The sequence below is a fragment of the Grampus griseus genome (assembly GCF_964374135.1).
Source record: "Grampus griseus genome assembly, chromosome: 1".
Classification (NCBI taxonomy): Eukaryota; Metazoa; Chordata; class Mammalia; order Artiodactyla; family Delphinidae; genus Grampus; species Grampus griseus.
This window is the reverse complement of record NC_139017.1, coordinates 11,293,374-11,309,966: the sequence shown is the minus strand read 5'-3', so window position 1 is coordinate 11,309,966 and position 16,593 is coordinate 11,293,374. Positions and strand designations below refer to the sequence as shown.

Genomic DNA, 16,593 nt, shown 5'->3' with positions numbered 1-16,593 from the left:
AATCGCTGGCATTCCTATACACTAATAATGAAAAATCTGAAAGTGAAATTAAGAAAACACTCCCATTTACCATTGCAACAAAAAGAATAAAATATCTAGGAATAAACCTACCTAAGGAGACAAAAGACCTATATGCAGAAAATTATAAGACACTGATGAAAGAAATTAAAGATGATACAAATAGATGGAGAGATATATCATGCTTTTGGATTGGAAGAATCAACATTGTGAAAATAACTCTACTACCCAAAGCAATCTACAGATTCAATGCAATCCCTATCAAATTACCACTGGCATTTTTTACAGAACTAGAACAAAAAATTTCACAATTTGTATGGAAACACAAAAGACCCCGAATAGCCAAAGCAATCTTGAGAACAAAAAATGGGGCTGGAGGAATCAGGCTCCCTGACTTCAGACTATACTACAAAGTTACAGTAATCAAGACAGTATGGTACTGGCACAGAAACAGAAATATAGATCAATGGAACAGAATAGAAAGCGCAGAGATAAACCCACACACATATGGTCACCTTATCTTTGATAAAGGAGGCAGGAATGTACAGTGGAGAAAGGACAGCCTCTTCAATAAGTGGTGCTGGGAAAACTGGACAGGTACATGTAAAAGTATGAAATTAGAACACTCCCTAACACCATACACAAAAATAAACTCGAAATGGATTAAAGACCTAAATGTAAGGCCAGACACTATCAAACTCTTAGAGGGACTTTTTTATAAGAAAGTGTATGATACAAATATATGGATGGATTTCTTTTTATTTGGGGAAAAAAATAAAAACACTGGAAGGATTAACCAAAATCTTTTATCTATATTTACAGAGTGGAGGTAACACTTTGGGAAGAAAGGCTTCTCTGAATATACTTTGTTAAAGTTTTTTAAACACTGGAAAGATATTTTTAAATATTTTATTTATTGTAAAAATCAATCAAATCAAATAGAAAAAAATCAATCCCTAAGAATTAAAAACAGAAGCCAATGTTACTAAATGCTTATTGTTTAGAGAAGTAATTATTTTAAGTGATTACAAACACAGTACTTTAAATGTAATCCAGTTTTGGAATATATTCTGAGGACAAAAAATGTAAAAAGGATCAGAAAACTTCATTCCGTAGTCTATTTGTAGGTAGGAATATTAGTAGTTGTAGTACAGTTTTATATAGTTTGTATGGTTACATATGGGTGTATGGGCACTCACTGTACAAGTCTCTCTACTTTGAGTGTGTTTGAAAATTTCACTTGAAAAAAATATCATGGCATAAGTGTTTACGTTTGGTCCACGTTTAAAATATGTTTAGTCATAATAAAATTTTCTTAAGTAATTAGTAAACTCATGACTTTAATATTATGACTAAAATAAAATTCTAAATGATTTGACAGTTTCAGATGATTCCATTTGTAAAATACTTCTAAATCCAAGCTCAGCCTCAGTGCATCAGTAATGTTTTCTACAGATTCTTGTATTTAGAAGGACGCTTACTGTAATCTTTACTTCAATTCAGCAATACACAAATGAAGTTCAAAACACGGGTTCAACTGATTATTGGACATTACTTTTGCCTTCTGGAGAGGCATGAAAGCCATATAAATACATGAAGAGAATCATCTTCACTATGCCTCTCTTGCATTGTAGTGATTTTCCCATTACTAGAGGTGTCCAACATTAATTATATGTCATAGAACAGAAGAGATAATTAGACCACTATAAAGGATTCTTTCACTGGATTATGAGGTTCTGTATGAAAAAAAATGTAGAATTAATTATTATGGTTTAGGTGTAAGTCTACCAACTACTGGTACCAAACAGATTCAGGTTCTAATGCTGGCTTCTACTTAGTAATTGAATGATCTTGAATATATAATTTATGATTCTGCTTCCTCTTACATAACATGAATATAGTAATTTCTTCTTCAAAGCATGGCTATAAGCATGAAACAGATAATATCTGTAAAGGACTTACCACATGACTAGAATTCAGAAGTTGCTAGTACATATTTTTTTATTCATCACAATTCCTTAGAACTGCATAAAGCAACTCATTCCATATCTGGGCATTTCTAGTAATTTTAGCTATTTTGTCTTATTTGTGAGGAACAGAAGACTGTCCTAATTCTTTAATGATCTCCTTCTTTTATAAACTTATTAACTCTAATCCTAGTTTGCATTCACATACACAGAGTAAAGATCTCCCAAAATAGTCCATTATATACTGTATCCCCCTAATCACCCTATATGTCTTCACTCTTCAGGTGAAATATGCTATACCATTAATTCTTCTTAATAGGACCTCTATTGAGTCCTACCTCACCCAAAAAGGGAGAATAGCATATGCTAATTTTAGAAAGCAAATTAAATCTTACACCTACAGGAATTAGAAAAAGAAGAATAAATAAAACCCAAAGTTAGTAGAAGGAAAGAAATAAAAAAAGATCAGAGCAGAAATAAATGAAATAGAGACTAAAAAAAACAGAAAATATCAATGAAACTAAAAGCTGCTTCTTTGAAAAGGTAAACAAAATTGATAAACCTTTAGCTAGACCCATCAAGAAGAAAAGGGATGGAATTTCCTGGTGGTCCAGTGGTTAGGACTCTGGATTTTCACTGCAGAGGGCGTGAGTTCAGTCCCTGGTTGGGGAACTAAGATCTCGCAAGCTGCATGGCACGGCCAAAAAAAGAAAAAAAAGAAAGAAAAGAAAAAGAGGGAGAGGGCCCAAATCAATAAAATCAGAAATGAAAAAAACTACAACCAACACCACAGGAATACAAAAGATTATGAGACTATTATGAACAACTACAGGCCAATTAAATGGACGACCCACAAGAAATGGACAAATTCTTAGAAAGGTACAATCTCTCAAGACTGAACCAGAAAGAAATAGAAAATAAGAACAGACCAATTACCAGTACTGAAATTGAATCAGTACTGAACCGGAAGAAATAGAAAATAAGAACAGACCAATTACCAGTACTGAAATTAAAACATCCCAAAAACAAAAGTCCGGGGCCAGATGACTTCACAGGTGAATTCTATCAAACATTTAGAGAAGAGTTAAGACCTATCCTTCTGAAACTACTCCAAAAAACTGCAGAGGAAAGAATACTTCTGAACTCAGTCTATGAGGCCATTGTCATCCTGATACCAAAACTGGGCAACAATATCACACACAAAAAAGAAAATTACAGGCCAATATCTCTGATGAACATAGATGCAAAAATCTTCAACAAAATACTAGCAAACTGAATCCAACAATACATTAAAAGGGTCATAAACCATGATCAAGGGACATTTATCCCAGGGGTGCAAGGATTTTTCAATATCCCCATATCAATCAATGTGATATAACACATTAACAAAGTGAAGAATAAAAAATAATATGATCACCTCAATAGATGCAGAAAAAGCTTTTGACAAAATTCAACATCCATTCATGATAAAAACTCTCCAGAAAATGGGTATAGAGGGAACATACCTCAACATAATAAAGGCCATACATGACAAACCCACAGCAAACATCATATTCAATGGCAAAAAGATGAAAGCATTTCCTCTAATATCAGGAACAAGACAAGGATACCCACTCCTGACCCTTTTATATAACACAGTATTGGAAGTTCTAGCCACAGCAATCAGACAACAAAAAGGCGTAAAAGGAATCCAAATTTGAAAGGAAGAAGTAAAACTGTCACTGTTTGCCAATGACAGGACACTATACATAGAAAATCCTAAAGAAGCTACCAGAAAACTGCTAGAGCTCATCAATGAATTCAGGAAAGTTTCAGGATACAGAAATCTGTTGCACTTCTATAAGCTAACAATGAACTATCAGAAAGGGAAATTAAGAAAACAATCCCATTTACCATCACATCAAAAAGAACACAATACCTAAGAATAAACCTACCTGAGGAGGTAAAAGATCTTTACTTGGAAAACTATGACACTGGTGAAAGAAACTGAAGATGACACAAACAGATGAAAAGATATACTATGTTCATAGATTGGAAAAATTAATACTGCAAAAATGACCATACTACCCAAGGCCATTTACAGATTCAATGCAATCCCTATTATAATACCAAGGGCATTTTTTACAGAAGTCGAACTAATTTTAAAATTTGTATAGAAACAGAAAAGACCCAAATAGCAAAACAATCTTGAGAAGGATGAACAGAGCTGGAGTAATCACACTCCCTAACTTCAGACTACACTACAAAAGTACAGTAATCAAAACATTATGCTACTGGCATAAAAAAAGACACACAGATCAATGGAAGAGTATAGAGAGCCCATAAATAAACCCACTCACTTATGGTCAATTAATCTATGACAAAGGAAGCAAGAATACACAATGGAGAAAAGACAGTGTCTTCGATAAGTGGTACTGGGAAAACTAGACAGCTGCATGTAAAAGAATGAAATTAGAAGACTTTCTTATCCTGTATACAAAAATAAACTCAAAATGGATTAAAGACCTAAATGCAACACTGGAAACCATAAAATTCCTAGAGGAAAACATAGGCAGAATACTCTTTGACATAAATTGTAGCAACATTTTTTATGGATCTGTCTCTTAAAGCAAAGGAAATAAAAGCAAAAATAAACAAATGAGGCCTACTTAAATTTAAAAGTTTTTGCACTGCAAAGGAAAGCACTGACAAAACAAAAAGACAAACTACTAAATGGGAGAAAATATTTGCAAATTATATGACAAATAAGGGGCTATTATCCAAAATATATAAACAGTTCATACAACTCAAGATCAAAAAAACAAACAACTGGATTAAAAAATGGACAAAAGGCCCGAATGGACATTTTTCCAAAGAGCACATGCAGATGGCCAACAAGCACATGAGAAGATGCTCAACATCACTAGTAATCAGGGAAATGCAAATCAAATCCACCATGAGATATTACCTCACACCTGCAAGAATGGCTATCATCAAAAAGAACACAAATAACAAATATCAATGAGGATATGGAGAAAAGGGAACTCTCATACACTCATGGTGGGAATGTAAACTGGTGCAGCCACTGTGGAAAATAGGCTTCTCAAAAAACTAAAAATAGAATTACTGTATGACCCAGCAAAATTCCCCTCCTGGGTATATATCCAAAAAAACCAAAAACACTAACTGGAAAAGATACATGCACCCCAATGTTCATAGCAGCATTATTTACAATTACAAATATATGGAAGCAACCTAAGTGTCCATCAACAGATGAATGGATAAAGAAGATGTTATATATATATACACAATGGAATTCTACTCAGCCATAAAATGAAGGAAATTTTGCCATTTGCAGCCACATGGATAAACTTGGAGGTTATTATGCTAAGTGAAATAAGTCAGACAGAGAAAGATAAATACTTTATAATATCACCTATATGTGCAATCTAAAAACTACAACAAACTAGTGAACAATACAAAAAGGAAGCAAACTCACAGATAAAGAGAACAAGCTAGTGGTTACCAGAGGGGAGGGGGAAAAGGGAGGAGTGGTATAAGGGTAAGGGATAAAAAAAATAAAAAGCAAATTCAAACTAATTTGATTTAAGAATATTTTACAAATGTTAGATTGTCTCATGATACAACTGGAAAATGACACAAAATAAGAGCTAGGGATTAACTATTTCAGAGTGTTTCTAATTATAAGAATATGAAGGAGAAGACAAACATTAATATATGTTTCAGCAATCAAAGATGAAGGTAGGAAAATGATGGCCCGTGAAGATCATCAGGAATATTTGAAGTTTTCATTCTCTATCTACTGGAGATTTTTGAAATATTTCTTTTGTTTTTCACAGAGTTCACATTTGCTTGTAAGGTACAGGTAAATGTGTCTTTAGCATTCTATGCTGAGAATAAATATATGTTACAGACAACAGGGAAAATCAAATGGAAAAACTTCGTTGTAAATTTTAATATACTTTTATTATTAATTTTGCTGTTTATTTTTTAATTTGATAAAATTTAATGATATATTGAGGTAAAGGAAAGCATGAGTTTTGGAGTCAGGTGTATGTGAGGGCTTATCCTCATAGCCCACAGTCCCACTACCAGTGGGTTGTAGGACTTTGTTAAAGTCACACATAACCTTAGCATTCCCATCTCTAAAACAGAGGCAATGTCCCACTCTCAACTGTTAGAGAAGATTAAACAATACATTTCCTCTTTAGAGTCTGGCACAACACGTTTGCTGTGTACAATAAATGTTGATTTCCTCTCCTTTCCTTTTTTATTAGGGCCTAACAGGAAATGATGAGCTTTTAAATTTTCATAAGTTAGAATTTCATAGATATTAAATTTCACCACAGAAACCTGATCTTAGTCAAAATTGTTTTCTAGTGGAACTTTTAATCAGGATGTATAGGATTACTAAAGATAGTAGTTGGTTATCCTTCCAATAAGCAGATAAAGCGAAGCCATTCATAAACTGCTTGTGGTTGTTCTCCACAATGGAACATTATTCCATGTATGCAAAAGCTTTCACTGCAGTCAAGCATGTGAGGCAGTTTAAATCTGCAGTTTAAATTATCATAATTGTTCTTTTATGAATGCTTTGTTTTAAACCCTTACTTACAACAGACCAGACAACTAGGTGATGTAAGCTGGCTAGCTTATGCCACATTCCAAGTTTTGTAAATCATGGATTGTTAAATATCTAAGATATTTTGACAAGGCCATTCAGTCTAAATGGAAAATAAGGCTATTTCTTTCCTCCAAGAGATCTGTTTTTCAAATTATACACAACTACCATGCTTTTGTGATGATATTCATGGTCTTTACCTTCTTTGAGACTTTCATAGTCGTCTTAAGAAAGAAGAATGCATTCTCAACTTTAATTGCAAATCTCAATATAAAAATATTCAGATTTGAAAACTGAGATATATTATTCAACTAAAAATTTGTGTTCAAATGTCATTTTCATTCACATTTTTTAAACCAGCTGTAGCTCATAAGCATGACATGAGTGCCAAAGGACATCCACCCATTTTGTAAAAACTAAATGTGATTTTGAAGTGATTCAACATTCTGAGTCTGTTAGAAAGTGAAAAGGATTAATGATTGTAGAGATAAAAAGATGTGATTATTTCACACAGAAATCATGCAGCTGTGCCTTTTACAACTAAAACGCTGTGGTAGTTTATGGACATTAAAAGCACATATTGAAGGATGCTTTCATAGAGAATGAGAAACAGAGGACAATAAAACAAAAAAAAATCATGACTTTAATGTTATCCTATGATTAGTTCATAGGGTAAGAGTAGGTATATTTGACATGTTGTGGACCTCACAATTATGTATTTTTCTGTCCTGATTTTCAGGTAATTGATGTTGTGTCCATGACAAACAGAAATGAAAGAACTTTCATACAATTATCTCTCCACTTGAATTTTCTCAACTGGCATTCTCATGTATATAGTTATTGGAGATAGAGGTAATACTTTCAAAATGTTAGAACAAAAAGCAATGGATAAGAGAATGAGTAAAAGAATCCTAGGGATAAATCAAGAAGATGCCACAGATTATTCTTTGCAATTTTAATTCTATCATGGATGTAAACATGCATACATGTATTTATACTCCATTGTAAAGAACAAGTGATGCCCTTTAACCTGGTATTGAAAATAAAAATGTTTAGATCAGTGAATACATACGAACCAGCTATGTCATGATTCAGTACAGGTTTTGAGAGGCATCAGAAAGTTATACTCATTTTTTTGCTTTTGCCCTCTGCCAGGAGGACAGCATGTTCCGAAGAGGGCCTTCCTCATCTTTATTCCCAGAATGAGCCAACAACACTCAGAGCAGAATCGCAGGGGATCCACAGTCAAAACATGTAATATTAGGGAGACACAACCATTATAGTTGTAATGCACTGAGATTCGAGGTTATTTCTTTTTTAACTGCAATGAAACTAACTCTTGGATGTCGGCTGTATTTTATTTTATTTTATCATTGCTACTGTCCTTGGACTAGTATCCTGACCTGTAATGTGTACCGTTCTACGCAGGGAAAAAAAGGTACATTTATGGCAAATATCTTTCTGGTCATTCAACTTCCTTATACCTGAAAATCTTATTGTGAATGTCTATTTTGCTTTTGTGTGAGTTTTACTTATCAAAAACTGCTATTTGAGTAGAAATTCTTTGCACAGGAATAACCAGTGCAAATATAGCTTAAATGTAATTGTTTGTAGTTTTACTTTTGAGGTATCGTTTTAGTTAAAAAATGTTATCCTATTGTTAGTAATAACAGATCATATTATTCATTGTGTTTTTTATTCCTTAAAAAATTTCCTAAGTTTTACTATATTTTAAGTATCACTGTCCCTTTGAAATTTTATTTCACTTTTCACAGTGTTTTACTTTACTCTCACTACTAATGATCATCCTTCCCTAGCTTAATGTGTTAAAAGGTATACATCCTGACATGTATCTTTCCACTAATGTAGTGTTGTAGAAAAAAATGGTGTTTTAGAAACATATAGAAGGGAAAAAATTCTAGAAAAATAGGCTTCTAACAAGGAGCAGAGGCAAATATATAAAGACAGTAAAAAACAGACATGTTGGCTTAACACCAATTGGCATCTGCAAGATATTTTTGGAAGGAAATAGCTAGCCTTCTACAGCTTTGACAAAGAAACATAATATGTTTTGCAAAACATTCCAAAAGAAAACAACTGATCTTATGACTATTAACAGTTATCCCCCCTAAAAAGTCTGAAAAATTTCTAAATGAAATTGCCCAGATACAATAGTCTCTATAAAACGATGACATGAAAGAAGAATAACTGGAAATATATTTCCAGTTCAAGGATAGAGGGAACAGAATACATCCTGAATGAAATACAATTAAGGTACTTCTATTTTGGAGCTGCTTATAAACAATGCTATAATGAACATTTTGTTATGTAAAATTACAGACTCTTGCTATTATTTTGGTAAAATTAATTCTCAGAAGCGAGATTTCTGGAACAGTTAAGTACTCTCTAAATTTATATAGATACTCTAAATAGTGCTGTTCAAACTTAATGTGCATGTAAATCACCTGGAGATCTTGTTAACATGTTTCTGATTCATTAATCAGGGATGGAATCTGAGATTCTGCATTTCTAACAAGCTACAAGGTGATGTTGATGCTGTTGGATCATGGACCACACTCAAGTAACGAGGCTCTAAACCACAGTAAAATTTATTACCAATTTAAATGTCTGTCTTTATCAGTGACCTGTGTGTTCCTTTAAGGAAGGTGGTGAATCTTTGCACTTTTATAGGTAACTCAGTACATGTGTGTCAAATAAATGGACAGGTGATTTATCTGTCCTATTAAAGTGCTACAAAGAACAAGAAAGTACATAATCATATTTACAAAATTCTAAAATTTAGCATTTATCTTTTGACTTAGTTGCCAAGAACGCTATTATTAAGATCAACTGACATAGCAATTTTAATTTCATCTTCTTTGTTATCTTATTATTTTTATAAATGGGCTCAAATCACTTTAGTAGCAGCTGCCTTATAAACCATAAAAAGTGAATTAACAATATTATTTTAATTTCAAAGTTTTCATTTTATTTACCAGATAAACATGAGAGATAGGGATAGCAATGAGAGAGTGAAAGAGAGAAAGGACAGAGACAGAGAGATGAACTGATATAATTAATCTTAAGTAGTATGAGTAAATATTCGGTTTAATACCAGTAATGGCAGTACCATTATTTTAATAATTCCCTGGAATATAAAGCTTCAGAAAATTGTTCTTTTCTTCCTTTCAGTTCTTTTTCTTCAACAGAATATGTATTCTAATGGAATGCATACATTCCATGTATCTTCAATTATTTATATTTAATTAATAAATTATATATACATATCTTGGCAGATTAACTTCTTTAAATTACATTACAGATAAACTAAAATAAAAGGATTTGTACCTCCTAAGAAGAGACAAAGTGAAAATGAGAAAGACAGCTGTTAATCTATTTTGAAAGAAGATGGTACATGACATAGAATTAAAAACTGTGAATACTTTATACAGAATGTAATTCACATAGTAAAAAGTGAGAATTGAGTATTTCTGAAATTAAATAAGGATATTTGGAGTCCTATACTTACAGGGATGCTAGAATATAGGGAAAAAAACTAACTAATTTTCTATCATACCCCAGCTTACCTCTGTTTTTTCTTTGAGAGATATACACACAAAAAATATGTATCATAAAACGAAATAAACTACCTTGCAGGCATAGTTAGTTATATACTATGTAGTTATATACTATGTAGTCACTGAGGTAATACTTGTTATTTTAAATAATTGCCCTAAGTAAGTTAATTTTACTCTGGACCACAATCAGGCATTTTTTTCACTCCAACAATGAAGAAAATACTTTCTATATTTAACAAAATTAAATACCTGACAAAATACTTAAGTTGAGCAATATGGTAACCGCAGATACATGTTCAGAAGAAGCACTTTCAGAAAAAAATTTCAAAAACAAACTTGCATGTGAAAAAAACAATTGTAACTCTTTCTGCTAAAAATTTAATTATGGCCTTTAAAACTATGCATTCAAAACCAGTGGTAAAAATGGAACTGTTTTTATGTTGCTGAGAATGAAAAATATTCTTTAAAGTTGTAAATGAACAAATCTTAATACATTATCCAGTTGCTCCTAGAATGAATTTTGGTCCAATAAAAAAAAAAATCTCTATCAGGAAAAGAGTACTTTGGAGGGAAGCTATTTTGCCTCCAAAGTCCTCACTGTGTCCACATTCCTGACTCCACCCACAGAGGTGTAGTGAGCTGACAGACAAGCTGGGTGTCGGGAAGGGACTGGCATGAGAAACCCAGCCTTTTGCTCTTCTTCCTCTTTAGGATGTGCTGTCTGGAGAGCAGAGCACCTGTTTCCGTCAGCTTCTCACTGCCTTAAGCTTTAGAGAGCCAAGTCTCACCCAGGAGGTGTTCACATTCTCATGTGACGGTGAGTGGCTGAGGGCTTGGCCTATGGACTAATTAGACAAGTCTGTGTAATTCTGGAGGTGAAGATGAGGTCACATTTAAAATTACTATAAATATTTTGCTATAACATTTTTATAAATTTTTAAGTGAATTTTTGGTTTTCATCTTCCTTAGTCCTTTGTCCTTTACTATGGATCTAAAATCCTGATCTGGTACTTTTAGCAAACACCCTCTGTCTGCTCAGTAAGCCCAACAATTTTAAGGTCTTTGTTTTCATTCACTTATTATTTTTTTGTATTTCTATATTCACTGAAATAAAAAGATACACTTTTATTTCAGTGTTTGTCATATATTGTATTATAATGAAATATATTACAAAAACAGTCATGAAATATATTCCATAGCTAGAAATCAATATATCCCAGGAGTGCAATCTATTTCAAGATTGATTCTTTAAATTGAGTAGCTTATTTTAGATTTTAAACAGTGATGGAGTTTAGATATCATTATCCCAAATAGAAGCAAGCTAAATTACTATATTGATAAATAGTCTGGAAGCTATCAGATGAAACAAATAGGGAAAGTGATATATATTGAAGAAGGTTTTTTATGAATTATTTTTCCCTATAGGAAGATAATTCAATCACTGGCTTTATCTATCATAAAATATCCCATTAAAGGCTTCAAATATGCTATCCCAAGTTTTATGTCTAAGTCAATAATATGATGTACTAAATAACTCTTGGGAAAAAAAGACATTTTTCATTTATTTCCTTTTCACTGCTTTAATGCTGGTAGAGAGTATTTTGCACTCAACTTGTTTTGAAAAATGTTTAAATTTAGTTGAAGATCTAGTTACTTAGGAGGCATCTACTTATAAAATAACTGGCTTTTTTAGATGCAAAGTAGTATGTATAGACTGGATAAACAGCAAGGTCCTACTGCATAGCACAGGGAACTATATTCAATATTCTGTGATAAACCGTAATGGAAAAGAGTATAAAAATGTATATATATATGTATAACTGAATCACTTTACTGTAAAGCGGAAATTAACACAACATTGTAAATCAACTATATTTCAATTAAAAAAAATAAGAAAATAATTTTTTTAAAACTGGCTTTTTGTTAAAAATACTTGCTTCTATACATGACATCCTCAGTGTGTTAATATTAGAGTTGTTCCTCAATCTGGGTCAATTAAGGAGAGAGAAAGAGAATTTGCTCAAGTTAAATACCACCAATCTCAATTTTTTAAGAAATAGAGTAATACAATTTCATGTTCAGTCAGGTAAAACATATGAAATTAAAATACACTTACAGCAACAAAAAAGACAGTGTAATTACAACAGCAATAATTTAAAAATTGCCTGAAATCAACCTAGTATATATTTTAATTGCAAACAGTTTATATCCTTAAGCTACTTAACTAATTTCATGCATTTTAGCTAAATTATTAACATCACCCAACAGAGAGATTCCTGAAGGAAAATATAAGTAACATTTAAAGACAAAAAGAGAATTCCAATAGAACATACCAGGAACACTAAATCCAAAGAATGGTCAGAGATTAGAAGGCAAGTGAGAGTGGCAATTCTATTCTTTCCCCCTCCCCACCATTGAAGAAATTGCTTGAACTAGACTTTTAAATAACTGAAGTAAAGCAATTTTGAGAAAGCGTATTGTCATTATTAATCAACCCAAAGAAGTGATTTACCACAAAGGTTTTTATAAACCCCCTTTATAAAAACAAACAAAAAACATGCAAAACAAAAAGTATTTTAAGACAACAGTGTGGCATTCATAATGCGGAAACAATGAAATAAATCAAAATGTCACCGTAATTTTGCTACTAAGGAACAAAAATGTCCTTGAGAATCATCTGTACTTTTGATCTCTTCTGCCTTCCCCCTTGTCCCTTCCTTCCTTTCTTGTTTGAAGAATACATTTCATGCTCTGAAATTCTTCTGGGAACTCTGTATTGTTGATACAATGGTAACGAAACCTAGATGTGTTTCAAGACCACTGAACTTTTTAAAAGGAGATGTTATAGAAATAATTTAATTTTCACTTTTACTTCAGATTTTATTACATTAATAATCATTGTCAATACTAAGCCAAATAGACACAGCTTTCAAAGAATCAGTTTTCACAATTATGGGAATATTTTGTCATTGTTTTGCTATCCATACTGCTGTAGTAACAATAGCAATAACATTAATTCATGGCATGTTTATGCCAAGGACATTTTCCTATACTTACACTAATCTTCCCATGGCCTTGTCACACAGGTGTTACTCTCCCCCTTTCAACTAAAAAAAACCCCTAAAAATCAGTGAAGTTACTTAACAGTTTTTAAAGTCTCACAATTGGTTAAAAAAAAAAAAAAAAAAGGAGCCAGGATTCAACACCAGGCTTGTCTGATCTCTTTATCTCATTATTTTAGTATTATTCATTTATGGAGGAAAACAATGGAGAGAGAGTGCATATTCACAGCTAACCTTTCGTGTCCTCTTGAACCCCCTACATCTTCGGCCTTTAATTCCTTAGAGTTACATGGCAGACTTGTTTCTTTGGCTTATCCAGGGATCTCTCTTTCTCCACCCTCTCCATGCCTGGCTCTCCTGCTCTCCCTTTCATCCTGATTCTCTCCAATTCTGCATCTATTTGTTTAACTGACCTTTTTTGGATCCATGGATTTTCTTTCTCATTCAGTCTTCTTCCTGAATTAGATCTCAATTATCCTCTGTCCATTTCAGAGTTTTGATGTTTATCTAGTGGACTGGGCAGCCTCAGCCTCCTAGCAAAGTGTAGTTTCACTTATTTTCATTTAACAAGTATGTAATGAGAACCTATTGTGTGCCAAGCACTACTATAACGTTGACTGAAAAAAATTCACAACCTAAAAGTTGAGAATTAAGTTTTATTTGGTGGACAAAATGGAAGACTTCAGCCCGAAACACAGCATCTCAGAGAGCTCTGAGGGATGGCTCCAAAGAAGTAAGGGCTGAGCCAGGATATATAGGAGTTTTGCAATAAAAGCAGGTAGTGGAACATCAAAAGATTGCTGTTAATTAAAGAAAACCGGACATCTCAAGTTAATGAATTTAGTGCTTTTCTATTTATGGGAAGATGCAAGAGTCTGGGCTCACTGAAATCATTCCTCTGATATGCACCTTAACTATCTAGGGCCACTGTCCTGCTTTTCTCCATCCTGAGTCCCCTCAGGGTGCACAGTCGGAGGCAGCTGCAGTGGCTGTTGGCCTGATGGCCGCAACATGCTTTGTTTACTGATATGGCAGGAGACATTTTCCATCCACAATAACTACGTGAGTAAATTGGTAACAAATATAAGCAAGATTCCTGTTTTCAAGAAAATAAAAAATTTCACATAATAATAAATACTATGAAGAATGCAGAGTGAGATCATGAAGTAGTAGAGAATATTGGTTGTCTATGGGCACTGTTGCTGGTAGGATGATTAGAAAAGGTCTCTCTGAGAAAGTAACATTTGAGCAGAAAAATATGAAGTTTCCTTGTGGCTGAAACATAAAGCATGATCAGGAGAGAGAACAGATGAGGTCTGAGATGAAAGCCAGTGTCAGAGCATTCATGTGGTGCCTTAAGAAACTACAGAAAGACATCTGGATTTCATTTCAACTGGCTAACTGTAGGTTTTAATTAAAACAGAAAATGATTTGACCCAACTCAAGTTTAAAAGATCTGTGTGAAGGATGGACCTTAGGAATATTCTAAGAGAAACATGGTGGTGACTTGGTGTAGGAACACTGCGGTGGAAGTCAGGAAAGAGTTGGATACGGGATATATTCTAGAGGAATAAACTGACGTGACTTGGTGACAGACTGGACTGGCAGGTAAATGGAAAAAAAGACACATCCTCTAAGACTGGAAAAATGAAGAGCATTTTCACACTACCTCACCATTGGTATGAACTAGCCTGCCCAGCTTCAGTAAACTTAACTGAAAAACTTGACAAGGGAGCAGGGAATCACTGTTTTCATGGTGATTCCTATCCAATTTTGTCCACTGCTCCTATTATAGGAAAAAGTAAGATCTATTTAAAACGGAATGTTTGGACATTATTTAAAGTCCTACACAAAAGTAAATATACAGAATTCTGGGGTATTTATAAGTTTTAGAAAAATGTCATTTTCTTCCTATTACACACTATCTCCCCCCAAATCATTTAAGTGTATTCAAAATACTGGATTATACATCACCATGATAAAACACACATTTAATGGTATTACATCACATTGAGGAGGGTGACATTATTAATCTCTACTTTCATATCGTGCGTCTTCATTGATATTTATTTATTACTCCCTTCACATCATATATCAACTACAATCAGAAATGTTAAAATAGCTCTAAAAAATGTAATTTTAGAATTTCAACACTTACTTTGGGACCTTTCCCGCTCTCTGTAACCTGAAGTCCCAGCTGTGACTTGATTGCTTATTATTCAATTTTTAAACAAAATTCGGCTCATCACCTTGCATTATGGAGTGTAATAACTATGCCTATATTTAACAGAGGCTATTAGTTTGTAAATTGCTTTCAGGCAGAAACTAAGTGAAAATCCTCTACCTCATCATTGTGATCACCATACAAGATATTTAGTAATAGCTCAATAAATGTTTTGATTAAAAGTTAATGAATGAAATTTAGGATTATTCAAACTGCAGTGATTTGGATGAATCAACACTTTTCCTTGACTTATACAGTTTTATGCACAAGCACACACAGGCACAAATATTTTCAAAGAGTCGTACCTCCCAGAGTAGCAGATAGCAAGAAATGTGTCCCATATTTCTTGATAAGGTTTTCTGTGATTTGCTGAAGGGTAGGTCGACGTCCCAAAAGTCTTATGTTGCGGAAGAATTCAGGGGCAAGAGGCAGAGGGGAGCCAAGGAAATTTCTTCTCTCAACTGCAAGGTTATTTACTTTCCAGCGGCCAAACTCCCTGAAAAGCAAATTTATTTTTATTCGTAAATACATAATCTATCTGAATGTTTTCATTTGAAAAGTTCACTTGATAGTTTCGTTGGGGTCACTACATTACAATGATTCTTGTTTGTCATAATACTTCATGTGCTATGAGTAAGTAGGAGAAGCAATATTTAGAATTTATGTAGCTGGAGTGAATATCCTGAAACCAAGTCATGGAGAGAAAAAATAAACCACTTAAAGCAACAGACTCCACTATTTTTTTTCCAAAGGAAAAATGTACTCATAAAAATGATTTCAGGGCTTCCCTGGTGGCGCAGTGGTTGAGAGTCCGCCTGCCGATGCAGGGGACACGGGTTCGTGCACCGGTCCGGGAAGATCCCACATGCCGCGGAGCGGCTGGGCCCGTGAGCCATGGCCGCTGAGCCTGCGCGTCCGGAGCCTGTGCTCCGCAACGGGAGAGGCCACAACACTGAGAGGCCCGCGTACCACAAACAAACAAACAAAAGATTTCATTATGTATAGAATATTAATGTAGAATTATTTTTTAAAAGGGAAACTAAAGTAATATTTTACCATTTTCCAATGGAAATTGAAAAAAGAATAAATTTATTTTCATTAATGATAATTTTCTATTCACTTT

The 16,593-nt window shown here is 33.5% G+C and overlaps 1 protein-coding gene across 3 annotated transcripts in view; it reads right to left on the bottom strand.

Moving 5' to 3' along the window:
* Positions 1–16,593, bottom strand: part of BRINP3 (BMP/retinoic acid inducible neural specific 3) — a gene marked incomplete at both ends in the record, with an annotated part of 396,299 nt that overhangs the window by 204,378 nt on the left and 175,328 nt on the right. For 2 of the 3 annotated variants that reach the window (XM_082672168.1, XM_082672169.1), the window contains one exon: positions 15,776–15,966. The exons of the other annotated variant lie outside the window; for it this stretch is intronic. In XM_082672168.1, the coding sequence (XP_082528294.1) occupies positions 15,776–15,966 (191 nt within the window). The remainder of the gene's footprint in view (positions 1–15,775; positions 15,967–16,593) is intronic. 3 annotated transcript variants of the gene reach the window in all.